At 51.0% G+C, this 26,316-nt stretch overlaps 2 protein-coding genes and 1 pseudogene across 2 annotated transcripts; all 3 read right to left on the reverse strand.

The window, feature by feature from the left end:
* Positions 1–236: 236 nt before the first annotated feature.
* Positions 237–879, reverse strand: LOC147980597 (uncharacterized). The gene is made up of 2 exons (XM_087515676.1): positions 800–879; positions 237–618 (listed from the first exon to the last, which is right to left on the reverse strand). Exons 1-2 carry the CDS (start codon positions 877–879, stop codon positions 237–239), a joined length of 462 nt encoding a protein of 153 aa, XP_087371802.1.
* A 19,943-nt stretch (positions 880–20,822) lies between these two features.
* LOC147980598 (uncharacterized) lies at positions 20,823–21,815 on the reverse strand. Its single transcript, XM_087515677.1, has 2 exons — positions 21,532–21,815; positions 20,823–21,045 (listed from the first exon to the last, which is right to left on the reverse strand). The coding sequence occupies exons 1-2, from the start codon at positions 21,813–21,815 to the stop codon at positions 20,823–20,825; spliced, it is 507 nt and encodes a 168-aa protein (XP_087371803.1).
* Positions 21,816–23,951: 2,136 nt separating this feature from the next.
* On the reverse strand, positions 23,952–24,643 carry LOC147980599 (uncharacterized; annotated as a pseudogene).
* Positions 24,644–26,316: the final 1,673 nt, after the last annotated feature.

The following is a 26,316-nucleotide window of genomic DNA, read 5'->3' on the forward strand; positions in this document are numbered from 1 at the left end:
GGCATTCTGTACGACAAGTTCATCATGAGCAAACTAATTTCAACAGAAAGCAATCTAACATAATCAAAGTTCACATCATTACAAGCGATTCTGAATGGCAAGCAAACTAAGTTCAGCAAAAGCAAATGATCACAAGCAAACTAATGATACATAAGCAAACTACATAAAGCAAATTTGATGATAATTCTAAAACAATGCTGGCATTGGTTGCTCTTTGGCCGGCACCATCTTCTTATTCACCAGTCAGCGTCTCCCCATCCCCAGCTGCTCCTGGCGTGCTTCTTGGGGGGCTCCTCCTTCTCCAGTTTTGCACGGCGAAGCCCGTCCTGGGTGAGGGTGATGCGGTTCCATATCTCGTACGCTGCGTAGGCGTCCTTTGCCGCGTACTCGATGTGCCTCATGGACAGAGGTAGGGTGGCCCAGCGCTTGTGCTCGTCGTCGGTGATCTTCTTCTTCATGTTGTTGTAGTAGTCATCGATGAGCATGCCGGAGACGTCTCCAAGGGAGTCCAACTCCTTGGTGGCCTCGGGCACCCTCCACTCCTTTTGTATGTCAACGAAGTTGGCGACCTCCAAATTGACGTGCTCTAGCCTTTTTTGTCGCCGTCGATGGAGAAGCCTGCAAAGGTGTACCTGGGGTCGGCGAGGAAGTTGTCGAAGACGGTGCACCTTTCAGCGGCGCTCAGTTGGAAGAGCAGCACCGGCTGTTTCTTGCCGATGGAGAGTTGGCAGAGGACGGGTTTCTGTGGCGCTGGAGGCTGAGGTGGCGCTCGTACTGCGCGAGGGGGGTCGCCATCTACTTCTTGTCATTGGTGTGGATGACGTGCAACTTGGTGTTGCCGTGGGCCTCCACGCCCTGGTACTCGTCGGCGAACACCATGGCTGGTAGCAGGGCTTGGTGTTTTGCGTGGAGATGGATGTGATGGAGCGATTTGGTGGCAGCGCAATGGATACTTGTGTTTTTGTGGATGAGAAGGCCTATGGCAGGGGTCCGAATTTAAGGGGAGGGCGCGGGGTGGGATGGCCGCATTGGATGAACTGCACGATCTTGCTGACGATGCGGTTTGTGCAGATCGTGGGTTGGAGTTGCATTTGTGATCGTGGGCTTGTGGCGATGGAACTGCTCCGAGTGGGTGGTTGTATGCGAACGTGGTGTTTTTTAACGTGGTTTTTGTTATTTTTGATCAGTAGATTTTTTTAACCACCACTTTTTGTGCGAACGGGCATTTTGTGATGTTTATATGTATCCCGCGTGATAATGAAACTGCATTGGTTAGAGTTCTGCAGTGCATCGTGTGCAATGGAGAACTGCATGTTGTCTACAGGTGCTTACTTCACAGTATTTTTTGCGTGTCCTTGTTGGATCCCCTGAATAAAGTACAATGTATTCCGCGATTTTACGAGTTTTTCGCTGTGTTCTATACCATGTATTTATTCATGTAGGTTCCGGAACAGGATTGCTAAACCGCACTGCTTTGTGTAACGAAATGCACTGCATCTTTCTAGTGCCGCCTACTGCATCAATTTTTTTGCGTGTACTTACTGCAGTCCCTGTACGGGAAGGGTAGGGGGTTGCCCCCCCATTTTTTGTGTGGCACTTATTTGAATGTAGACCTTTTCTTTTCGGGTGCGTTTTCTTAACATGCGTGTTTTTTTATTTTAACTTTTTTATGAACTGCGTTTATTTTATTTTTGTTTTACCGACTGAACTTCATTGTTCTTCATAGAGAACTACATCATGTGCGTTTTGATGTGGTCTTTCTTATTTTAGCCGGGCCATTTAATGTTTCCTTTTGCCACACATGGGCCTCCTACGTGTCCGTTCCAGGCAATCCCACCGCTCCGTTGACAGGGAGAGAGACCGAGAACAATCCCCTCTCCTCTCTTGCAGTTCCTCCCTCGAGCAAAACCGTCGTCGCCCGAGGAACCGCCGCCCTGAAGAGGTTCTTATTCCTGCATTCTACGTCGTCCGCTCCGCGAGCCCTTGCCGCTACACTCCCGCGGCCCTTTCTTGTCTGTTGCCGTCGCCGCACCCTCCCCCCTTCCCGTCGTCGCCGCCGGCGCCGGTGACACACCTTTTTGTGGTACGTTCCGCTTATTCTCGGTCTTGATCGTCCCCTCGTCTTGTTTTGTTATTCTCGTAGTTGCTGTTGCTGTTTTTGCTTGTGTAATTTTTCCGTAGGCAGCCGATTTTATCTCGATTTTGGAGCGATACTCTTGTGTAGCAAGGTGGATCTAGGGTTTCGTGAGATTTTGACCGATTTTGTTGCTTATATCTGTCACTTCGTCGTTGTGCTGCAGGCAAACGCCATGTCTTCGCTGAGCAGAGTGGGAGGAGGAGTTCAGGGTATGTGGAGTGCTTAGTTTAGGCTTTTGTTTATTTTATTTGATGTTTATCTAGTTTCCTAAATCATCCTGCATATTGGTTTATGCTCTGTTAGTTGTCAGCGTTCGTTTGCATTATTTTGTCATTTGATGTTTTGTAATTTTTGTTTCTGGTTCTTTTTGAATCAAGTAGGTGATTGTGGTTCTCATAATGATACACCAATTGGGTCTCATTGTCCTGGTGGTAAGGATCATGGTGTGGAGGGAGGACATCAATTGAATTCACCGATTGAAACTTCTCCCATAAGTGTGGCCCCTCCTTCTGGTATGTGATTGATTTGTTTATTTTGTGTATGCTGGTAACTTTGATGTTGTACCAATTGGTGTTGCCTTGCTGTATCTAGTCCGACATTTTTTTGGGAAGAAACATGAAGTTAGTGTATGCATCACTGTATTTTATTTTCTATATGTGAACTCCACTATATGTATGTGTGAACTGCATTGTTGTTTTATTCAAGTTTTTTGTGCAATGCATTAATTTTTATTTTTAGCTTATGGTTGGAGCATTGCATTTTATATGTCTAAGTGTACTGCATTTGTTCTTTTCATGCACTTTTTAACGACCATAGTCAAACTTCATTTTGACGCAGTGTGTGTTTTCCATGCTGGGGCGCCTGGGTTTGAGGAGGTTACTCAATTGATTGACCATTATTTTGCAGAGGGTAATGTTGGTGTGAGCTTTGACCAGAGACGTCCTGTTTTGTCTGAGACACAGTCGTAGTCTATTGATGGTACATAGGAAGTTACACAGGATTGGATGGTCTCGGAACAGCTTCGTGAATATGAGTTGAAGCAAAGCAAGAAAAAGTTGAGGTTTGAAAGTGACTCAAAAGAGTTTGCGGAGAAGGAGAAGCAGAGGAGAGCTGCAGATGGTGCCAAGGGTGCCAAATTTGCCAAGGTGAAGAAGCCTTCTTTGCAAAAGAAGAGGCTGAGTACTGTTGCCGAGGAAGGTGGTACACCTCGGGGAGTCCACGCGTTGCTGGCATGAACAAGAATCTTGGCAAGAGAACTGCTGAAGCTGGTGGAAAGGATGATCCTCAGTGCAAGCGACTACATGTCACTCAAGGTCCCAACTCTGATGATGATGACTTTGTGCTTGCTGATTTTGTGAGGGATGTTCATAGTGGTAGACGCAAAGACTGTGGTTCATCTAAGAGTCTACCCAAGCGTGCCCGTGACGATGTCGATGAAGATGTTTGTGGTGACTCTAGCGAGGAGGTGGATGTTGTTCCAAAGGTTTGTTGAAGTGGACTGCATTTGTTTTCTTCATTGTTATTCTATCTGTGTTTTCTCTGTCTCTTTTTTTATGGCTAGTCTTCTAATGTGGATTGCATTTCCCTTTACACAAAGGAAGAAGTCTAGTAAGAGTAATGCAACTGAAGATGATGCTAAGGGAGATGATTCTTGATTTAACAAGACCGTACGTTTGTCGCTTTTCGCTGTTTGCAAGGCTGTTGCCTTGTTGAAAGAGGCACACTGTAGTCGTGTTCGGGATGCTGGATTTGGTGTTGTCTTTGAACTGACAGTAAAGAAAAATGTGTCGCGCATTCTTATGTGCAATCTGATGGGAGTGATTGACCCTGCCACCATGATAATGGACTTTGGGAATGGCAGGGTTCTTCGAATCAATCGTGATGCGGTTCATCATATTTTTGATTTACCCATGGGACGTCACACTGGACCCATGCCTGCTGCCAGCGGCCATGATGACTCGTTGAGTGCCCTCAAGGATGAGCTTGGCTTTGACCGTTCAAAAAGTATAGGAGTCAAGGACTTGCTTGAGAAGTTGAAGGCGTTGGTGGAGGAAGATGATCATGCGACTGTTGACCTTGCCGTGAAGGTGTTCTTCCTGATACTCTACCAGAATTTGTTGTGCCCCGGGCCTGCAGTTCGTTTGGGTAGAGTTGCTGCAATGGTAGAGAACATGGATTATGCGGCTATGGCTCAGATGGACTTTTGCCAACTTGTTGTTGATGAGTTGCAGGCAGCTGTGGTGAGGTGGCAAACAGAAGGCAGCAAGCAGAATTGTGCAGAGGGTTGTGCCATTGCCCCCCTGATTATGTATCTAGACTGCTTGAAGCTTCGCAAATTTTCAGTCATGCACACGTTGACGCCATGTGCGTCATACCTAACGACCAAGGACCTGATGAAGTTATACAATGAGGATGTGCTTGTGAAGGGAAAGATTTACTAGGAAACTTACAAATTTGGGAAGCTGCCGGTTAGTGCATCTGAGTTTTTAATATCAGTTTTTTAAAAAAGGTGCAGGCATTATAAATCTGAACTTTTATAGTACTCACATGTGTACTTGTCTTTGCCTCTTGTCTTTTTTTTGCAGTGGAAGGTGTCAGGTGATATCGTGTACAACCATCCTGTTGCAGTTGTATGCGGCAGCTCTGATGTGGGACCTAGCACTCATGCTAGGTTTTACGAGCCTATATGTAGCCAGCTTCTTGCCTGTGATGATGAGGTGCCACGTACTCGTGGTTTCATGGCTCGACAGATGTTTGATAATAGAAGCTCTTCTAAACAGACATTTGTTGGCGGCAAAAAACACGAGGAGATTGATGAGCTTCTTGTGAAGGTTTTGAAGTTGACTGAAGATTTGCCAACCTCTGGTGACTGGTTGAGGACAGTTGATGTTTTTTTCCTGTTGGCCATGGCCCACGAGATGAAGATATTGTTGCTGCTCACAATTTTGATTGTGGTGTGATTGAAAGCCTGAAGATTGCAGTGATGAATGTTCGGTCTTCCTATGCTCAATTGAGACATACACAAGAGGAAAAATGCGGTCGGTATGAGAAGGATGTTGGGCATATTTTGGATGAAATGAACCGTCAGTACGCTGGGGTTGGCGCTAATAATGTATTTTCTAGGTTTTTTGTTGCTTTGAACCTCTTTTGTGTATTATGTGGACTGCTCCTCACTCTTTTTGTTTTCTGTGATAGGCTGGAGTGGAATCTTTTGGTCCCGTGGAACTAGGGACGATTGAATTGGTCACGTACAAGTACTTCTGCCATGTTTGTTCTGCCATGTGTCCTTCTTCTTAAACTTGCATTTGTTGCTTTCCATTTTTGTTGTATTTTTTGTGTACTTCACGGTTGTAAAGTGTGTACTGGTTGTGCATAGTATAATTTTTTTCTTTTTTTGTCGTAACCATCTTATTTTCGTTTTTGGTTTGTTCTATGCCCGTAGACTGGTGTTGCTGCTTGTGATGTGCACAAAGAGTCCCACGATGGCTCTGGGAAGGATGAGGTCTTGGCTGATGCATCGTCCCCTCCGGATGTTGTAGCTGATAAGGTATAGTTGTATTACTTGTTCTGTTAGTGTGTTGTAATCTAATTTTTTTGTTATTGTTATAAACTTGATGTACGGTGTTATGCTCAGTCATATGCATTTTCATTTACATATGTTAGCTGCAATAGTTTTACATGTGTGAGCTTCAGTCTTTGACACAAGTGAACTGCATTCCATTTCGCATGTGTGGTCCATAATGTTTTACATAAGTAAGCTTCAGTATTTAACATAACTGAACTGCAGCGTTTGACAAAGTGAACTGCAGTTCTTTTTTTTACGTATATGTGTGTTGAAGTTGTAGTTGTTTTCATACACGAGGGTTGCAGTTGTTTGATGTGTTAATTATCCCCACGCTCATTTTTGTGTTATTGTGTGTTTTTTAATCTTTCCACGGCCTGGAGAAGAAAACGTGGAAGTTCACGTTGATCTGAATCAGGGCGGTTGTGCTGTTGATGGTGGTGGCAGTGTTGGTGCTTCTGCATCGGTTGCCGTCGACTGTGCAGAGCCTTCTGTAGCTCAAGAATCCCATGATGTTGTTCCCCAGGCCGGCATGAAGATTCTGATTTTGGCATCAAAAAGCCGCTGGAGAATGTCGTCCCTGCTGTTAGTGTTGTTGCTTCCCGTGTTTGTCTGGCGTCCAACGATTTTCCTGAAGTATCGAGAGTGGAGCCTCATGTAGCTGAAGTATCTAAGGACGTTGCAGTTGACAGACTGTTGTAAATCCAGATAATGCTGATGTTGCTGCAGAAGGGCAATCCAGTGATGTTGTGTTGGATTCATCGCAACCTATCCAAGAAAATGCATTGGTCAGCTCTGAAGAACAACAACATGAAGACTCTGACACTGAAGGCAAGAGTTTTGTTTTGAATAGTACAGTTGAAGTTTTTCTCATTTCATTTTGTTGAATTACTATGGTATCTGTATTAGATGTTTAATGATAAGTGAAACTTGATCTTTTGTTTATGATTTTCAAAATAGCTAGCAGAATTTCCTTGGCTTAATATTTGCTTCATTATTTGGATAAGTGAACTTCATCTTTTTTATTACACATGACGAACTTCCCGTTGTGACACCGTCGAGCATTGATCCAGCTCTCCTAAAAAGATACAATGAGTTGTACGCTTCTGTAACGAGGGTTCGGAAGGACAAGAAGAAGAAGTATGGTTTTTTTAGAAATTATTTTGTTCATATGTATTTTCTAATTTTGGTTTTAGCCCTTTGTTGTTATTTTTTTAGTATCTTATGTTTCAGTATTTCATGAAAAATTCAGGGACATGATTGCTTTTAAAACTGAGATGGGTGATGTTACCATTGGCGAAGTTGGTCAATCCTTTTGGGATAAAGGCATGCTCACTACAAGACTTGTAGCTCTTGGGGTTTCTTTGCTGGTAGATAAGTTTAAGGGATCTCCGACAATGGTTGTCCCGTACCATATTTGTGTAAGAATGCAGAAATTTTTGTTTTATTTTTTGATTTTCTTTTCTGATTTCGTGCGACGACATGTTTTCTTGAGCACTATTTGATTTTTGGTTTTGTATTGGCAGACAAATATTTGGAATGGTGGTACTGTAGGCAAGAGTGTTAAAATGATGTTCTCTTCAAAAGCCGAGGAGCGTGTTGATAAAAAGGATATGTTGAGTAACGTTTTTATGTGTCGAATACTATATTTTGCGTGTTTGTTTTTATAGTGTTCTATTTCTTCTTCTTATGATACTTTTATTTATTTATTCGTGCTTTGAACAGGTCCTTTTTGCAACTTTTGATCTGCCAGATATGAGGGATGGCGTTGGTCATTATTGTGTAGTTGCGTTAAATGTGAAAGAAAGGCGGTTTGAATTCTTGGCTCGCTCAATAAACCTGGCAGCGCTGATGCGATCAGGGTTTTTAGGAGGATGGTTAAAAATATCAAGCGTGCATGGAAAGAAGGAAGCTCAAGTTCTGATGAGCCGCTAAATCCTCCTACACTTGATGGATTTGTGTTGAAACATGTCATTGTCCCAATGCAGCCAAATGGGTGTGTTTTGTACAGCCCCTCTTCTCCATACTGCTCAAGTTTTTTTATTTCATTTTGTGAAACTTATTTTTTTTATTCTTTTATTGCAGGCATGATTGTGGATTCTATATGTTTCAATTCTTGCAGACTTGGGATGGTGTTCGAGTTGCTCAGTTTGGGGTGGAGCATATTGGCTACATCAGAAAGGCCATGCTCTATAGTTGGCTCACATCGAGAAAGTGTTCCCTTGATTTAACATCACTTTTAATTTTTGCAGATAAAGGTTGTTTTAGTGAACTTCTTTATCCTTCCTTTATTTATTTTTTGTGTATTGCTTCCTTCCGTCTCTTACAGGCTTTTTTTACTAGTTTGTTTAGTTAAGTTCATGATTTAGAATTGATGTGTATATTTTTTTGTTGTGTTAGTGAGATGCATTTTATTTTTTGGGCAAGTGAGCTACATTGTTCGTCATAAGTGGGTTGCATTGTTGTATACATTTTTTGTTCTGCATTGCTATAGAGAAGTGGACTGCATTGTTGTAGACAATTGTGCTGCATTCTATTCTTTAGTGAACTGCATTTTTTATTTTAATGAGATGTATTACATGTTTTTAGGTTTTGTATTTTACGCTGAGTGTTTCCATGTTTTTTCTACACGGTTTTAGGTTTTGATGGGTGGCTTCATGAAGGTTGTACATCACTGTTCGAGTCCCAGGGTTCTGAGGTGGTTATGGAGGATTGTGTCATTGAAATCTCTCCAGATAATTCTGGTTCTTTGGCTGGAGATGGTTTGAACACAGTTGTGGCGTCTGGACCTGATGGTGGAAGTGTTTCTCGACCTAGCTCTCCACGCGATGTATTTGATGTTGATGATGATGATGATTTTGTTATGCTGTGTCCTCGCGCCACTAGGGTTAGGAGTGTAGCAATTAATCGCCCTCCTGAGGATGGCGTTGAAATATTTTCGAACAAGAGGGCAGGTGAGAGGGCTTTTAAGTTGAGATGCTCTATAGAGAAATTGAAGCCTCCGAGGTTCAAATATATTGATGAGGCGAGGAAAATAAAGGATCTTGTTCTGAGCAAAGATTTTGTAACCAAATACCATGAGTAAGTTTTATGTGTGTGTGCTTAATCCTTGTTGTGTGTTTTGTTTTTAATTTTATTTTTATTGATCCCATGTTTGTATGTTTACTGCAGGAATGTGTTCTTTATGGTGAATAGTCCTTTTGGTGATCTTGATACTTACATTGTTGATTATATATATAATACATTTGGTAAAGGAGCTTTAATGGATTCGTATATCATGGATTTTGTCATCAAGTACTAGAAGAAAGACCCTGAAATGGGTTTAGTTTATCATTTTGGTGAACGTGTGCTACTTTCACCCTTATTTATCACGGTAACCGTGTGCTGCCATTTTTTTCTATTGTACTAGTTTTTTATGTCCATGCCTGAATGCATTGTTTATTCCTTTTTTCGTTTCCTTTCTTTGTTCTTTTTTCTTTGCAGTATGTTCTTCGGATGGAAACCTTTGTGACGAAAGATGATGAACGAAACCTTGTGTTGCCAGTTGTGCATAGCATGTTTGTTTTACAAGATGCAGTTAACCAGTTCAAGGTTCTAGTGAGTGACGACGTAAACCTATTGGATGCAAAACTGGTAAGTTCATTGTTTCCTGTCTTTTATTTTTATGGTTTATTCCATTTATTTTTATAGTTATTTTTTGGAACAGTGGTCCTAGTGCTACGTGTCAAAATAACTTTTCATTTCATTTTTTTGATGTGAACAGATTATGATGTCGCGCTCCAAGGATGGTCATTATTCCTTATACACGATGAACCAGCATCGCCAGACGTTTGATATGCATGACACTAGGAAGTACACTGGCCATCCTGATGTCATGACAAAGTGGCGCAGGACTGATTACCACTCAAATTGCACTGAAGTGGTATGTCATTTTTTCTTGCCAAGTGCAGAGCATTTTTGTGTTTCTCCTACTATATTTTTTTATAAAATGCACATGCAATGTTAGCACACATAGAACCACACTTGTTTATGTAGTGCACTGCAACATGTGCGTGACCGAACTGCATTTTTCTCAGGCCCCCCATAATCCTTGTAAAAAATGAGATAATAGGAAATGACCTCATGTGCATTTAAAAGAGGGACTGTCTAGACGTTGAGAACAATTTTTGTATTTTTTTGGTTCGTCTGAATAGTAATTTGATCTGTGGTGTGTGTTATTTTTACATGGTGCTTCCTTTTTTTTGCCAGATGAGGAGGATGACTCGGTTGCTAAAGGCGATGTATGGTGAAAAAGTGTATAAATCAAGCGCACTGCGCCTGTCAACCAAGCGCACTGCGTGCGTTTGCGCGAGGCCGAGCATGGGGGTGGGAGGGGGTCGGGACCCTCCTCCTCATCCCCCCTGCGAGGGCGAGCCTGGAACGAGCCGGAGCAGGCAGCGACACGGCGTGCCGTGGTGCCGCATGCACAAGCGAGTCCGTCACACCCCGTCGCCTCCCTGTCTATCTTAGGGGTGTGGCTCTGGGTTGCGTGCGTCCTATTTGTTGGAAAAACAGAATGTCCGCACTGCGCCTGTCAACCAAGCGCACTGCGTGCGTTTGCGCGAGGCCGAGCAGGGGGTGGGAGGGGGGTCGTGACCCCCCTCCCCTGCCCCTCTGTGAGGCCGAGCCTGGAACGAGCCGGAGCAGGCAGCGACGCGGCGTGCCGCGGCGCTGCATGCGCAGGCGAGTCCGCCACACCCTGTCGCCTCCTTGTCTATCTTAGGGGTGTGGCTCTGGGGTTGCGTGCGTCCTATTTGTTGAAAAAACAGAATGTCCGCACTGCGCTTGTCAACCAAGCGCACTGCGTGCGTTAGCGCGAGGCCGAGCATGGGGATGGGAGGGGGTCGAGACCCTCCCTCCCCAGCCCCCCTGCGAGGTCGAGCCTGGAACGAGCCAGAGCAGGCGGCGACGCAACGTGCCGCGGCGCCGCATGTGCAAGCGAGTCCGTCACACCCCGTCGCCTCCCTGTCTATGTTAGAGGTGTGGCTCTGGGGTTGCGTGCGTCCTATTTGTTGGAAAAACAGAATGTCTGCACTGCGCCTGTCAACCAAGCGCACTGCATGCGTTAGTGCGAGGCCGAGCATGGGGGTGGGAGGGGGTCGGGACCCTCCTCCCCAGCCCCCCTGTGAGGGCAAGCCTGGAACGAGCCGGAGCAGGCGGCGACACGGCGTGCTGTGGTGCCACATTCGCAAGTGAGTCAATCACACCCCGTCGCCTCCCTGTCTATGTTTGGGGTGTGGCTCTGGGGTTGCGTGCGTCCTATTTGTTGGAAAAAGAGAATGTCCTTACGACGCTTGTCAACCAAGCGAACTGTGTGCGTTTGCGCGAAGCTGGGCAGCGGGGTGGGAGGGGGGTCGTGACCCCCCTCCCCACCCTCACTGCGAGGCCGAGCCTGGAACGAGCCGGAGCAAGCGGCGACGCGGCGTGCCGCGGCGCCGCATGCGCAGGCGAGTCCGTCACATCCCGTCGCCTCCCTGTCTATCATTGGGGTGTGGCTCTGGGGTTGCATGCGTCCTATTTGTTGGAAAAACAGAATGTCTGTAGTGCGCCTGTCAACCAAGCGCACTGCGTGCGTTAGCGCGAGGCCAAGCAGGGGGTGGGAGGGGGGGACGTCACCCCCCTCCTCACCCCCTGTGAGGCCGAGCCTGGAATGAGCCAGAGCAGGCGGGGATGCGGCGTACCACGGCGCCGCATGCACAGGCGAGTCCGTCACACCCCGTCGCCTCCTTGTCTATCTTAGGGGAGTGTGGCTCTGGGGTTGCGTGCGTCCTATCTGTTGGAAAAACAGAATATCCGCACTGCGCCTGTCAACCAAGCGCACTGCGTGCGTTAGCGCGAGGCCGAGCAGGGGGGTTGTGATCCCCCACCCCACCCCCTGTGAGGCCGAACCTGGAACGAGCCGGAGCATGCGGTGATGCGGCGCGCCGCGGCGCCGCATGCGTAGGCGAGTCTGTCACACCCCGTCGCCTCCCTGTCTATCTAAGGGGAGTGTGGCTCTGTGGTTGCGTGCGTCCTTTTGGTTGGAAAAACAGAATGTCCGCACTGCGCCTGTCAACCAAGCGCACTGCATGCGTTAGCGCGACTCCGAGCAGGGGGGTGGGAGGGGGGTCGTGACCCCGCCTCCCTAGCCTCCTGTGAGGCAGAGCCTGGAACGAGCCAGAGCAGGCGGCGACGTGGCGTGCCGGAGCGCCGCATGCGCAGGCGAGTCCGTCACACCCCGTCGTCTCCCTGTCTATCTTACGGGTGTGGCTCTGGGGTTCCATGCGTCCTATTTGTTGGAAAAACAGAATATCTGCACTGCGCCTGTCAACCAAGCGCACTGCGTGCGTTAGCGCGAGGCCGAGCAGGGGGTGGGAGGGGGGTCATGACACTCCTCCCCACCCCCCCTGTGAGGTCGAGCCTGGAACAAGCTGGAGCTGGTGGCGACGCGGCGTGCCGCGGCGCCGCATCCGCAGACGAGTCCGTCACACCCCGTCGCCTCCCTGTCTATCTTAGGGGAGTGTGGCTCTGGGGTTGCGTGCGTCCTATTTGTTGGAAAAATAGAATGTCCGCACTGCGCGTGTCAACCAAGCGCACTCCGTGCCTTAGCACGAGGCCGAGCATGGGGGTGGGAGGGGGGTCGTGACCCCCCTACGAGGCCGAGCCTGGAACAAGCCGAATCAGGCGGCGACGCGGCGTGCCGTGGTGTCGCATGCGCAGCCGAGTCCGTCACACCCCGTCGCCTCCCTGTCTATCTTAGGGGTGTGGCTCTGGGGTTGCGTGTGTCCTATTTGTTGGAAAAAAAATGTCCGCACTGCGCCTGTCAACCAAGCGCACTGCGTGCGTTAGCGTAAGGCCGAGCATGGGGGTGGGAGTCGGGACCGCCCTCCCCAGCCCCCCTGCGAGGCCGAGCCTGGAACGAGCTGGAGCAGGCGGTGACGCGGCGTGCCACGGCGCCGCATGCGCAACCGAGTCCGTCACACCCCGTCGCCTCTCTGTCTATCTTAGGGGTGTGGCTCTGGGGTTGCGTGCGTCCTATTTGTTAGAAAAACAGAATGTCTGCACTGCGCCTGTCAACCAAGCGCACTGCGGACGTTAGCACGAGGCCGAGCAGGGGGTGGGAGGGGGGTCGTGACCCCCTCCCCACCCCCTGAGAGGCCGAGCCTGGAACGAGACGGAGCAGGCAGAGATGCGGCATGCCGCGGCGCCGCATGCGCAGGCGAGTCCGTCACACCCCGTCGCCTCCCTGTCTGTCTTAGGGGTGTGGCTCTGGGGTTCGTGCGTCCTATTGTTGGAAAAACAGAATGTCTGCACTGCGCCTCTCAAACAAGTGCACTGTATGCGTTGGCGCGAGGCCGAGCAGGGGGGTGGAAGGGGGGGGGGTCGTGACCCCCCTCCCCACCCCCCTTGCGAGGCCGAGCCTGGAACGAGCCGGAGCAGGCGGCGACGCATGCGCACGCGAGTCCGTCACACCCCGTCTCCTCCCTGTCTATCTTTGGGTGTGGCTCTGGGGTTGCGTGCGTCCTATTTGTTGGAAACACAGAATGTCCACAGTGCGCTTGTCAACCAAGCGCACTGCGTGCGTTAGCGCGAGGCCGAGCAGACCCCCCTCCCACCCCCCTATGAGGCCGAGCCTGGAACGACCCGGAGCAGGCGGCGATGCGGCGTACCGCGGCGCCGCATGTGCAGGCGAGTCCGTCACACCCCGTCGCCTCCCTGTCTATCTTAGGGGAGTGTGGCTCTGGGGTTGGGTGCGTCCTATTTGTTGGAAAAACAAAATATATGCACTGCGTGCATTAGTGCGAGGCCGAGCAGGGGGTGGGAGGGGGTCGTGATCCCCCACCCCACCCCCTGCGAGGCCGAGCCTGGAACGAGCCGGAGCAGGCGGCGACGCGGCGTGCCGCGAAGCCGCATGCGCAGGCGAGTCCGTCACAGCCCGTCGCCTCCCTGTCTATCTTACGGGAGTATGGCTCTGGGGTTGCGTGCGTCCTATTTGTTGGAAAAACAGAATGTCTGCACTGTGCCTATCAACCAAGCGCACTACGTGCGTTAGCGCGACGCCGAGCAGGGGGTGGGAGGGGGGTCGTGACCCCGCCTCCCCAGCCTCCTGCGAGGCCGAGCCTGGAACGAGCCGGAGCAGGCGGCGACGTGGCATGCCGCAGCGCCGCATGCGCAGGCGAGTCCGTCACACCCAGTCGCCTCCCTGTCTATCTTAGGGGTGTGGCTCGGGGGTTGCGTGCATCCTATTTTTGGGAAAAACAGAATGTCCGCACTGCGCCAGTCAACAAAGCGCACTGCGTGCGTTAGCGCGAGGCCGAGCAGGGGGTGGGAGGGGGGGTCGTGACCCCCCTCCCCAACCTCCTACGAGGCCGAGCCTGGAACAAGCCGGAGGAGGTGGCGACGCGGCGTGCCGCGGCGCCGCATGCACAGGCGAGTCCGTCACACCCCGTCACCTCCCTATCTATCTTAGGGGAGTGTGGCTCTGGGGTTGCGTGCGTCCTATTTGTTGGAAAAACCGAATGTCCGCACTGGGCCTGTCAACCAAGCGCACTGCGTGCCTTAGCACGAGGCCGAGCGGGGGGGGGTGGGAGGGTGGTCATGACCCCCCTGCAAGGCCGAGCCTGGAACGAGCCGAAGCAGGCGGCGACGCAGCGTGCCGCGGCGCCGCATGCGTAGGCGAGTCCGTCACACCCCGTCGCCTCCCTGTCTATCTTAGGGGAGTGTGGCTGTGGGGTTGCGTGTGTCCTATTTGTTGGAAAAATAGAATGTACACACTGTGCCTATCAACCAAGCGCACTACATGCGTTAGCGTGAGGCCGAGCAGGGGGGTGGGAGGGGGTCGTGACCCCCTCCCCACCCCCCGTGCGAGGCCGAGCCTGGAATGAGCCGGAGCAGGCGGCGACGCGACGTGCCGCGGCGCCGCATGCGCAGGCGAATCCGTCACACCCCGTCGCCTCCCTGTCTATCTTAGGGGTGTGGCTCTGGGGTTGCATGCGTCCTTTTGTTGGAAAAACAGAATGTCCGCACTGCGCCTCTCAAACAAGTGCACTGTATGCGTTAGCGCGAGGCCGAGCAGGGGGGTGGGAGGGGGGTCGTGACCCCCCTCCCCACCCCCCTTGCGAGGCCGAGCCTGGAACGAGCCGGAGCAGGCGGCGACGCATGCGCACGCGAGTCTGTCACACCCCGTCTCCTCCCTGTCTATCTTTGGGTGTGGCTCTTGGGTTGCGTGCGTCCTATTTGTTGGAAACACAGAATGTCCACAGTGCGCCTGTCAATCAAGCGCACTGCGTGCGTTAGCGCGAGGCCGAGCAGGGGGTGGGAGGGGGGTCGTGACCCCCCTCCCCACCCCCCTATGAGGCCGAGCCTGGAACGACTCGGAGCAGGCGGCGATGCGGCGTACTGCGGCGCCGCATGCGCAGGCGAGTCCGTCACACCCCGTCGCCTCCCTGTCTATCTTAGGGGAGTGTGGCTCTGGGGTTGTGTGCGTCCTATTTGTTGGAAAAACAAAATATCTGCACTGTGTACATTAGTGGGAGGCCGAGCACGGGGTGGGAGGGGGTCGTGATCCCCCACCCCACCCCCTGTGAGGCCGAGCCTGGAACGAGCTAGAGCAAGCGGCGACGCGGCGTGCCACGACGCCGCATGCGCAGGCGAGTCCGTCACACCCCGTCGCTTCCCTGTCTATCTTACAGGAGTGTGGCTCTGGGGTTGCGTGTGTCCTATTTGTTGGAAAAACAGAATGTATGCCCTGCGCCTATCAACCAAGCGCACTACGTGCGTTAGCGCGACGCCGAGCAGGGGGTGGGAGGGGGTCGTGACCCCGCCTCCCCAGCCTCCTGCGAGGCCGAGCCTGGAACGAGCCGGAGCAGGCGGCGACGTGGCCTGCCGCAGCACCGCATGCGCAGGCGAGTCCGTCACACCCAGTCGATTCCCTGTCTATCTTAGGGGTGTGGCTCGGGGGTTGCGTGCATCCTATTTTTTGGAAAAACAGAATGTCCGCACTGCGCCAGTCAACCAAGCGCACTGCGTGCGTCAGCGCGAGGCCGGGCAGGGGGTGGGAGGGGGGGTTGTGACCCCCCTCCCCACCCTCCTACGAGGCCGAGCCTGGAACAAGCCGGAGCAGGCGGCGACGCGGCGTGCCGCGGCGCCGCATGCACAGGCGAGTCCGTCACACCCCGTCGCCTCCTTGTCTATCTTAGGGGAGTGTGGCTCTGGGGTTGCGTGCGTTCTATTTGTTGGAAAAAATGAACGTCCGCACTGCGCCTGTCAACCAAGCGCACTGCGTGCCTTAGCACGAGGCCGAGCGGGGGGGCGGGGTGGGAGGGGGGTCATGACCCCCCCTGCAAGGCCGAGCCTGGAACGAGCCGAAGCAGGCGGCGACGCAGCGTGCCGCGGCGCCGCATGCGTAGGCGAGTCCGTCACACCCCGTCACCTCCCTGTCTATCTTAGGGGAGTGTGGCTCTGGGGTTGTGTGCGTCCTATTTGTTGGAAAAACAAAATATCTGCACTGCGTGCATTAGTGCGAGGCCGAGCAGGGGGTGGGAGGGGGTCGTGATCCCCCACGCCACCCCCTGCGAGGCCGAGCCTGGAACGAGCCGGAGCAGGCGGCGACGCGGCGTGCCGCGACGCCGCATGCGCAGGCGAGTCCATCACACCCCGTCGCCTCCCTGTCTATCTTACGGGAGTGTGGCTCTGGGGTTGCGTGCGTCCTATTTGTTGGAAAAATAGAATGTCTGCACTGCGCCTATCAACCAAGTGCACTACGTGCGTTAGCACGACGCCGAGCAGGGGGTGGGAGGGGGGTCGTGACCCCGCCTCCCCAGCCTCCTGCGAGGCCGAGCCTGGAACGAGCCGGAGCAGGCGGCGACGTGGCATGCCGTAGGGCCGCAGGCGCAGGCGAGTCCGTCACACCCAGTCGCCTCCCTGTCTATCTTAGGGGTGTGGCTCGGGGGTTGCGTGCATCCTATTTTTTGGAAAAACAGAATGTCCGCACTGCACCAGTCAACCAAGCGCACTGCGTGCGTTAGCGCAAGGCCGAGCAGGGGGTGGGAGGGGGGGTCGAGACCCCCCTCCCCACCCTCCTACGAGGCCGAGCCTGGAACAAACCGGAGCAGGTGGCGACGTGGCGTGCCACGGCGCCGCATGCACAGGCGAGTCCGTCACACCCCGTCGCCTCCCTGTCTATCTTAGGGGAGTGTGGCTCTGGGGTTGCGTGCGTCCTATTTGTTGGAAAAACCGAATGTCCGCACTGCGCCTGTCAACCAAGCGCACTGCGTGCCTTAGCACGAGGCCGAGCGGGGGGGTGGGAGGGGGGTCATGACCCCCCATGCAAGGCCGAGCCTGGAACGAGCCGAAGCAGGCGGCGACACAGCGTGCCGCGGCGCCGCATGCGTAGGCAAGTCCGTCACACCCCGTCGCCTCCCTGTCTATCTTAGGTGAGTGTGGCTGTGGGGTTGCGTGTGTCCTATTTGTTGGAAAAATAGAATGTACACACTGTTCCTATCAACCAAGCGCACTGCGTGCGTTAGCGTGAGGCCGAGCAGGGGGGTGGGAGGGGGTCGTGACCCCCTCCCCACCCCCCGTGCGAGGCCGAGCCTGGAATGAGCCGGAGCAGGCGTCGACGCGACGTGCCGCGGCGCCGCATGCGCAGGCGAGTCTGTCACACCCCGTCGCCTCCCTGTCTATCTTAGGGGTGTGGCTCTGGGGTTGCGTGCGTCCTGTTGTTGGAAAAACAGAATGTCCGCACTGCGCCTCTCAAACAAGTGCACTGTATGCGTTAGCGCGAGGCCGAGCAGGGGGTGGGAGGGGGGTCGTGACCCCTCTCCCCACCCCCCTTGCGAGGCCGAGCCTGGAACGAGCCGGAACAGGCGGCGACGTATGCGCACGCGAGTCCGTCACACCCCGTCTCCTCCCTGTCTATCTTTGGGTGTGGCTCTGGGGTTGCGTGCGTCCTATTTGTTGGAAACACAGAATGTCCACAGTGCGCCTGTCAACCAAGCGCACTGCGTGCGTTAGCGCGAGGCCGAGCAGGGGGTGGGAGGGGGTCGTGACCCCCCTCCCCACCCCCCTATGAGGCCGAGCCTGGAACGACTCGGAGCAGGCGGCGATGCGGCGTACCGTGGCGCCGCATGCGCAGGCGAGTCCGTCACACCCCGTCGCCTCCCTGTCTATCTTAGGGGAGTGTGGCTCTGGGGTTGTGTGCGTCCTATTTGTTGGAAAAACAAAATATCTGCACTGCGTGCATTAGTGCGAGGCCGAGCAGGGGGTGGGAGGGGGTCGTGATCCCCCACCCCACCCCCTGCGAGGCCGAGCCTGGAACGAGCCGGAGCAGGCGGCGACGCGGCGTGCCGCGACGCCGCATGCGCAGGCGAGTCCGTCACACCCCGTCGCCTCCCTGTCTATCTTACGGGAGTGTGGCTCTAGGGTTGCGTGCGTCCTATTTGTTGGAAAAACAGAATGTCTGCCCTGCGCCTATCAACCAAGCGCACTACGTGCGTTAGCGCGACGCCGAGCAGGGGGTGGGAGGGGGGTCGTGACCCCGCCTCCCCAGCCTCCTGCGAGGCCGAGCCTGGAACGAGCCGGAGCAGGCGGCGACGTGGCATGCCGCAGCGCCGCATGCGCAGGCGAGTCCGTCACACCCAGTCGCCCCCCTGTCTATCTTAGGGGTGTGGCTCGGGGGTTGCGTGCATCCTATTTTTTGGAAAAACAGACACTGCGCCAGTCAACCAAGCGCACTGCATGCGTTAGCGCAAGGCCGAGCAGGGGGTGGGAGGTGGGGGGTCGTGACCCCCCTCCCCACCCTCCTACGAGACCGAGCCTGGAACAAACCGGAGCAGGTGGCGATGCGGCATGCCACGGCGCCGCATGCACAGGCGAGTCCGTCACACCCCGCCGCCTCCCTGTCTATCTTAGGGGAGTGTGGCTCTGGGGTTGCGTGCGTTCTATTTGTTGGAAAAACCGAATGTCCGCACTGCGCCTGTCAACCAAGCGCACTGCGTGCCTTAGCACGAGGCCGAGCATGGGGGGGGGGGGGTGGGAGGGGGGTCATGACCCCCCCTGCAAGGCCGAGCCTGGAACGAGCCGAAGCAGGCGGCGACGCAGTGTGCCGCGGCGCCGCATGCGTAGGCGAGTCCGTCACACCCCGTCGCCTCCCTGTCTATCTTAGGGGAGTGTGGCTGTGGGGTTGTGTGTGTCCTATTTGTTGGAAAAACAGAATGTACACACTGTGCCTATCAACCAAACGCACTGCGTGCGTTAGCGTGAGGCCGATCAGGGGGGTGGGAGGGGGTCGTGACCCCCTCCCCACCCGCCGTGCGAGGCCGAGCCTGGAATGAGCCGGAGCAGGCGGCGACGCGACGTGCCGCGTCGCCGCATGCGCAGGCGAGTCCGTCACACCCCGTCGCCTCCCTGTCTACCTTAGGGGTGTGGCTCTGGGGTTGCGTGCGTCCTATTTGTTGAAAAACAGAATGTCCGCACTGCGCCTGTCAACCAAGCGCACTGTTCGTCTTAGCGCGAGGCCGAGGAGGGGGTGGGAGGGGGGGGTTGTGACCCCCCTCCCCACCCCCCTGCGAGGCCGAGCCTAGAACGAGCTGGAGTAGGCGGCGACGCTGCGTGTCGCGGCGCCACATGCGCAGGCGAGTCCATCACACCCCGTCATCTCCCTGCCTATCTTAGGGGAGTGTGGCTCTGGAGTTGCATGCGTCCTATTTGTTGGAAAAACAGAATGTCCTCACTGCGCCTGTCAACCAAGCGCACTGCGTGCGTTAGCGCGAGGCCGAGCAGGGGGGTGGGAGGGGGTCGTGACCCCCCTTCCCACCCCCCTGCGAGGTCGAGCCTGGAACGAGCCGGAGCAGGCGGCGACGCAGCGTGTCGCGGCGCCGCATGCGCAAGGGAGTCCGTCACACCCTGTCGCCTCCCTGTCTATCTTAGGGGTGTGGCTCTGGGGTTGCGTACTACACATGTTTGCGCTACATTTTTGTGCACTTCATGGGTAGCATATTTCTTTATTGTTTTTCCCTCTCACGTATCATTTTTTCTAGTGTATGGGTGTGCACTTCTTTGTTGCTTCTATGTGCACTGGATTCGTCATAGTCATGTGCTGCACGTGTACACATTTTGCACTGCGTGCATCCTTCTTTGTGCCAAAGTTGTGACTGGTTATGCTAACGCTGCGGACTACATGACTTACATTTAAGTACTGCATCAGGTGCACTAATTCTATGTTGTGCACTGCATGAAAGTGCTTCTCTTGTGGTTCATTTTGAGCATGTACCGCACTTCATGCACACATATAGTGAACTTCCTTGTAAGACTTTGGAGAACTGCACGCATTTTTTAGAGACCTATTACGGGACTGGCTGGGGCCTTGTTGTAGCTGGGTGGTCAATTTTTTCCTTATCTGAAGCATTTTTTTCTTTTGGAGTATATATATTTCGTGGTAGTACAAATGATGTCATTTGTAATGCTTACACCAACGTTGAGTACTGCACTACGTGTACCAAGTCTGTATGTTGTGCACTGAACGGAAGTTGCTGCAGCCCCTTTGTTCTGCATTTGTGCATGTACTGCACTTCATGTATACACTCTATGAACTGCGTTATATTTTTTATGTGAACTGTATTCACATTTTGGTATCACACATTAATTTTTTCAAAGTTTTCTGGATATTTGTTCTAACACAAACTAATTTCAGCGAAAGCAATTGATCAGAAGCAAACTGTGACAAATAAGCAAATAACAGAAATAAAATTTAATGATAATTCTAAAACAACATTGTTTTTACAGAAGAAATGTTTGATACGAAGTAATGGACATAATCAAAAGCTTGCATACATGAAACAGAGAACAACACAACGACTAAAGTAAAGTGAAACTAAAACATAGCCCTGAATTATTTCTAGTTGCTGTATTGGATTACAGCCTTGTTCTTCTTCTGCTTTGCTTCTTTGTCTCTTTTTGCCCTGTCCAGTCCCATGATGACATCGTAGATAATTCTCCATGACTCATATGTTGCGAATGCATCTATTGCTGCATACTTGATAAGCTTTTCTGGCAGTGGGCAAAATCCTCACAGAGTATGGTCCTCCTTGCGGTTAATTTTTTTCTTCATGTCATGGTAGTGAATTTGTCTATCATCCTGCCGGCAACATCAGCTAAAGAGTCAAACTTCTTTTTATTGTATGGGCCTCTCCATTCCACCTGAATATCAATGTAGTTGTCGGAGTTGATCTCCAAACCAGATAGCTTCAGCTTGCTTTTGTCCCCTTCAATGGCGAATCCGACGAAGGTGTACTCACCATCCACGAGGAATTTGTCTAGTTCCATTGGCCTGCAAGATGTTTGTATAGAGTGAATATAGTTTATTTTCTTAGGAGTACCAATGTTTTTTGTTTTGTCTGAAACTAAACTGCAATATGAATATCTGAATTTGTTACATTGAGTAGTTGCTAATACTTTGTTCAACATAACTAGCAAATCTGATAAAATATTGCATAAACAATGCATGTTTTGTGCATGATTGTATTCTTGAACTGAATTTCATACATGTTTTGTATAGTAATGTTGCAGTTTTCTATTGTTCAGTCAAATAGTTTGTATTTGGTAAAACAAAATAAAACTGCGTGTATTGCTAGATGAAATAATTCAAGAATTGAGCACATGAGTGACATACATGGAGCCAGATGAAAACTGTCAATGAATTCATATGCCATGCTTTTCAAAAATGAAAACCAAAGTTTAAATATGGGCGATTGCAGTGAAGAAAATTTAAAATCAATATTGACAATCAATGGTACAGATTGATAGTTATTTTGACCTGTCTTTAGCTGCAGACATGTGGTAGACAAGACATTCTTTTTCTACGCATAGCTGGAGCACTGCTGCCCGCTGTGGCTTCACGTAGTGCGTGTACTCAACATCGACGCCGACTAGTTTGACGGGCATTCCGCCGAGCTTCCTCCTGAGCGTGGACAGCATGTTGTCCACGTCTTCACCCTTGCTTGTGCAAATGACGTGGAGCTTGTGGTTGTCGTGGAGGTCGATGTCGTGGAGCTCACTGGTGTACCTGTGGGGCTGCTTGTAAAGAGGTGCATCCTCCATGACTCTCCTCTGCTCTCTCGTGTTTGTTCTGGAGAGAAGAGGTTGGTGAAAGGAAGTGTGGAGAAGAAGATGCAATGGTGTTTTTTGGGGTACGAAGCAGTTGTGTTTTCTGCTCTGCTCTCCTGTGCTCTCCTTGACAGGACGTGGGAAAGGTGGAGCGGGGTGGTAGCATGGTGGGGCTCTGTTTTTAGTTACGTGGCAACTACAGAGAGGTTCTGCTATGAGGAGGCTATGTTAGTGCGTTGGAAATCTGGAATGCCGTGTCCTCTTTTTTCGTGACTTGTTCAGGTATGCACGCAACTGTCAAAAAATGTGATGATTGTGTTTTCGGTGAATTTTCCTATTAAGTGCACTTCTTTGCTATCAGAACAGAACTGCTTACGTCCATGTAGTTTACTGCATGGAAGTGAAATTTATTCTTCGTGCACTGAATTATATCGGATTAGGATTGATACAGATGTACGCACATTTAGTTTCTTGATGGAGTTCTTTCATGCAGTTATTTATTTTATAACGAACTGCTTTACTCAACTAACAGGGCTGCATTCTTCATTTTAGCGATACTACATTTCAGTAGAAGGAGAACTGCATTTCAGAAAAAAGAATACTTCGTGCTTCCACGTGGAGAACTGCATTGTTAGGCGTCGCGGACTGCATTTGTACGTTTACTTCAGGCTTTCTGCGTTTTATTTATTAATAATGAACTGTAGTTTCTGGCAGTGCCCACACACATTTTCTTTTGTTGTTGTTATTCATTTAAAAAATGTTTCTCATTTTTATTTGATGTTTTATATTTTGAAGTTATTGTTTTTTCTTAGTTGGCCTTGTTGGGCGGTGTTCGGGGAGTGAAGACGCATTGGGCCCAAGTCGGCCTGTGAGCACGGTTGGTTCCTGGTGCGTTGTGTGCGGCCTAATGTTTAGTCCCACCTCGCCCGCAGAAGGCGCGCCTGACCTGTTTATAAGCGCTGGCGAGGCAGCCGTATCGAACTCCTCTGGTTACTTATTTGGGGGCTTATACACGGCGCTCGCTCCGCTATGCTCTCTGACCTGTGGGCCCATCTGCGCCCGACCCCATGCATTGTGGCTCAGAACGGCTCGCCTACAATGGGTGGAGACCTACTACGAGACTGGCTGGGGCCGGATGCACTTGTGGTGGTCAATTTTTTCTTTGTATTTTCTATCTTAAGTATTTTTTTCAACGTAGGGGCGTGCACTGGTTATCAAACCACTCTTGCACTACATTGATCAGGGTTCTGTACTACATGTGCACGCATTTCGTACTACATGTTCAGGTCTCATTTGTTGTTTTCATGTTTTTGCTCTTATATAATCTTTTTCCCAATGTAGGGGAATGCACTGCTTAGTAAACATACCTGTACTGCATTGATTATGTTTCTCTGCTGCAGGTTCATATATTTCCGCACTACATTTTTTTCAATGTAGGAGCGTGCACTGCTTAGCAAATCATCCATGCATTGCATTGATCAGGGTTTTGTACTACATGCGCACGCATTCCGTAGTACATGTACAGTTCTCATTTTTTATTTTCATGTTTTTGCTCTTATGTAATCTTTTTTCCAATGTAGGGGAGTGCACTGCTTAGTAAACATACCCCGTACTGCATTGATTATGTTTCTGTGCTGCAGGTTCATATATTTCCGCACTACATATACAGGTCGCATTTTTTCTTTTTGTGTTTTTGCTCTTATGTACTTTTTTCAAATTTAGGGGCGTTCACTGCTTAGTTGGGTATGTGTAAACTTGATTCGACAGAGTATGTACTGCATTGGTACACAATTTGCACTGCATGCGTTCTATTTGCACACTGCATCTTATTTTCGTTTTGTGCACTGCTCGAATCTAATGATACATGAGCAAACAACAGAAAACAAATTATCACAGGCATTCTGTACGACAAGTTCATCATGAGCAAACTAATTTCAACAGAAAGCAATCTAACATAATCAAAGTTCACATCATTACAAGCGATTCTGCATGGCGAGCAAATCAAGTTCAGCAAAAGCAAATGATCACAAGCAAACCAACGATACATAAGCAAACACATAAATCAAATTTGATGATAATTCCAAAACGATGCTGGCATTGTTGGCTCTTTGGTCGGCACCATCTTCTTCTTCACCAGTCAGCATCTCCCCATCCCCAGCTGCTCTTGGCGTGCTTCTTGTGGGGCTCCTCCTTCTCCAGCTTTGCATGGCGAAGCCCGTCCTGGGTGAGGGTGATGCGGTTCCATATCTCGTACGCTGCGTAGGCATCCTTTGTCGTGTACTCGATGTGCCTCAAGGACAGAGGCAGGGTGGCCCGGCGCTTGTGCTCGTCGTCGGTGATCTTCTTCTTCATGTTGTTGTAGTAGTCGTCGATGAGCATGCCGGAGACGTCTCCAAGGGAGTCCAACTCCTTAGTTGCCTCGGGCACCCTCCACTCCTTCTGGATGTCGACGAAGTTGGCGACCTCCAGATTGATGTGGTCTAGCCTGGTTTGTCGCCGTCGATGGAGACGCCTGCAAAGGTGTACCTGGGGTCGGCGAGGAAGTTGTCGAAGACGATGCAACTTTCAGCGGCACTCAGTTGGAAGAGCAGCACCGGGTGTTTCTTGCCGATGGAGAGTTGGCAGAGGGCGGGTTTTTGCGTCGCTTCAGGCTCATTGTTATACTTGAGATCAATGTCGACGATCTTGTGGCGCTGGAGGCTGAGGTAACGCTCGTACTGCGTGAGGGTGGTCGCCACCTGCTTCTTGTCGTTTGTGTGGATGACATGCAACTTGGTGTTGCCGTGGGCCTCCATGGCCTTGTACTCGTCGGCGAACGCCATCGCCGGTAGTAGGGCTTGGTGTTTTGCGTGGAGATGGATGTGATTGAGCGATTTGGTGGCAGCGCAATGGATACTTGTGTTGTTGTGGATGAGAAGGCCTATGGCAGTGGTCTGATTTTAAGGGGAGGGCGCAGGGTGGGATGGTCGCATCAGATGAACTGCACGATCTCGCTGATGATGCGGTTTGTGCAGACCGTGGGTTGGTGTTGCGTCCGTGATCGTGGGCTTGTGCTGATGGAACCGCTCCGATTGGGTGGTTGTATGCGAACGTGGTGTTTTTTAACATGGTTTTTTTATTTTTGATCAGTAATTTTTTAACCACCACTTTTTGTGCGAACGGGCATTTTGTGACGTTTATATGTATCCTGCGTGAGAATGAAACTACATTGGTTGGAGTTCTGCACTGCATCGTGTGCAACAGAGAACTGCATGTTGTCTACAGGTGCTTACTTCACAGTATTTTTTGCGTGTCCTTGCTGCAGCCCCTGAATAAAGTACCATCTATTCCGCAATTTTACGAGTTTTTCTCTGTGTTCTATACCGTGTATTTATTCATGTAGGTAATCCGGAACTGGATTGCTAAACCATACCACTTCATGTAACGAAATTCACTGCATCTTTCTAGTGCTGCTTACTGCATCAATTTTTTGCCCGTACTTACTGCAGTCCCTGTACGGGAGGGGTAGGGGGGTTGAGGGGCCCATTTTTTTGAAGTTATTGTTTTTTCTTAGTGGGCCTTATTGGGCCTGTGTTTGGGGAGTGAAGACGCATTGGTCCCAAGTCGGCCTGCGAGCATGGCTGGTTCCCGATGCGTTGTGTGCGGCCTAATGTTTAGTCCCACCTCGCCCGCGGAAGGCGCGCCCGACCTGTTTATAAGCGCTGGCGAGGTGGCCGTATTGAACTCCTCTGGTTACTTATTTGGGCGCTTATACACGGCGCTCGATGCTCTATGCTCTCTGACCCGTGGGCCCATGTGCGCCCGGCCCCATGCATCGTGGCTCAGAACGGCTCGCCTAAGGTGGGCACAGACCTACTATGAGACTGGCTGGGGCCGGATGCACTTGTGGTGGTCAATTGTTTTCTTTGTATTTTCTATCTTAAGTAGTTTTTTCAATATAGGGGCGTGCACTGCTTAGGAAATCATCTGTGCACTGCATTGATTAGGTTTATGTACTGAATGTGCACGCATTTCGTACTAAACATGTTTGCGCTACATTTTTGTGCACCGCATTGGTAGGGGTGTGCACTTGTTTGTTGCCTCTATGTGCACTGCATTCAGCATGGTCCTGTGCTTCAGGTCTACACATTTTGCACTGTGTGCATGCTTCTTTGTGCTAAAGTTGTGACTGGTTATGCCAACGCTGCAGACTGCATGGCTTACAGTTAAGGACTACATCAGGTGCACTAATTTTGCTTTTGTGCACTGCGCGAAAGTGCTTTTCTTTGTGCTTGATTTTGAGCATGTATTGCACTTCATGCACACATATAGTGAACTTCCTGGTAGGACTTTGGAGAACTGCACACATAAAATGGTCTGTGGATTATAATTTTTCAGAGAATTCTTATTTAATGATCTGCGGTTAGTTCGTGGGAATTTCTGCAGTCAAAGTCTTTGTAGAACTTCCTGGTAAGACTTTTTTGTTTTGGTAACATAAACCTTTATTGACTTTCCT

The sequence above is a fragment of the Triticum urartu genome, chromosome 3A (assembly GCF_056163025.1).
Source record: "Triticum urartu cultivar PI428250 chromosome 3A, HENAU_Tu73, whole genome shotgun sequence".
In the NCBI taxonomy this organism is placed as follows: domain Eukaryota; kingdom Viridiplantae; phylum Streptophyta; class Magnoliopsida; order Poales; family Poaceae; genus Triticum; species Triticum urartu.

Bases quoted from the DNA above. Each gene is read 5' to 3' on its own strand.
- LOC147980597 (XM_087515676.1), bottom strand. From the start codon at position 879: ATGGTGTTCGCCGACGAGTACCAGGGCGTGGAGGCCCACGGCAACACC. The intron at 619-799 runs GTAGATGGCGAC...ACACCTTTGCAG, and splicing joins ATCCACACCAATGACAAGAA to GCTTCTCCATCGACGGCGAC.
- LOC147980598 (XM_087515677.1), bottom strand. From the start codon at position 21,815: ATGGAGGATGCACCTCTTTACAAGCAGCCCCACAGGTACACCAGTGAG. The intron at 21,046-21,531 runs GTCAAAATAACT...AACATCTTGCAG, and splicing joins ATGTCTGCAGCTAAAGACAG to GCCAATGGAACTAGACAAAT.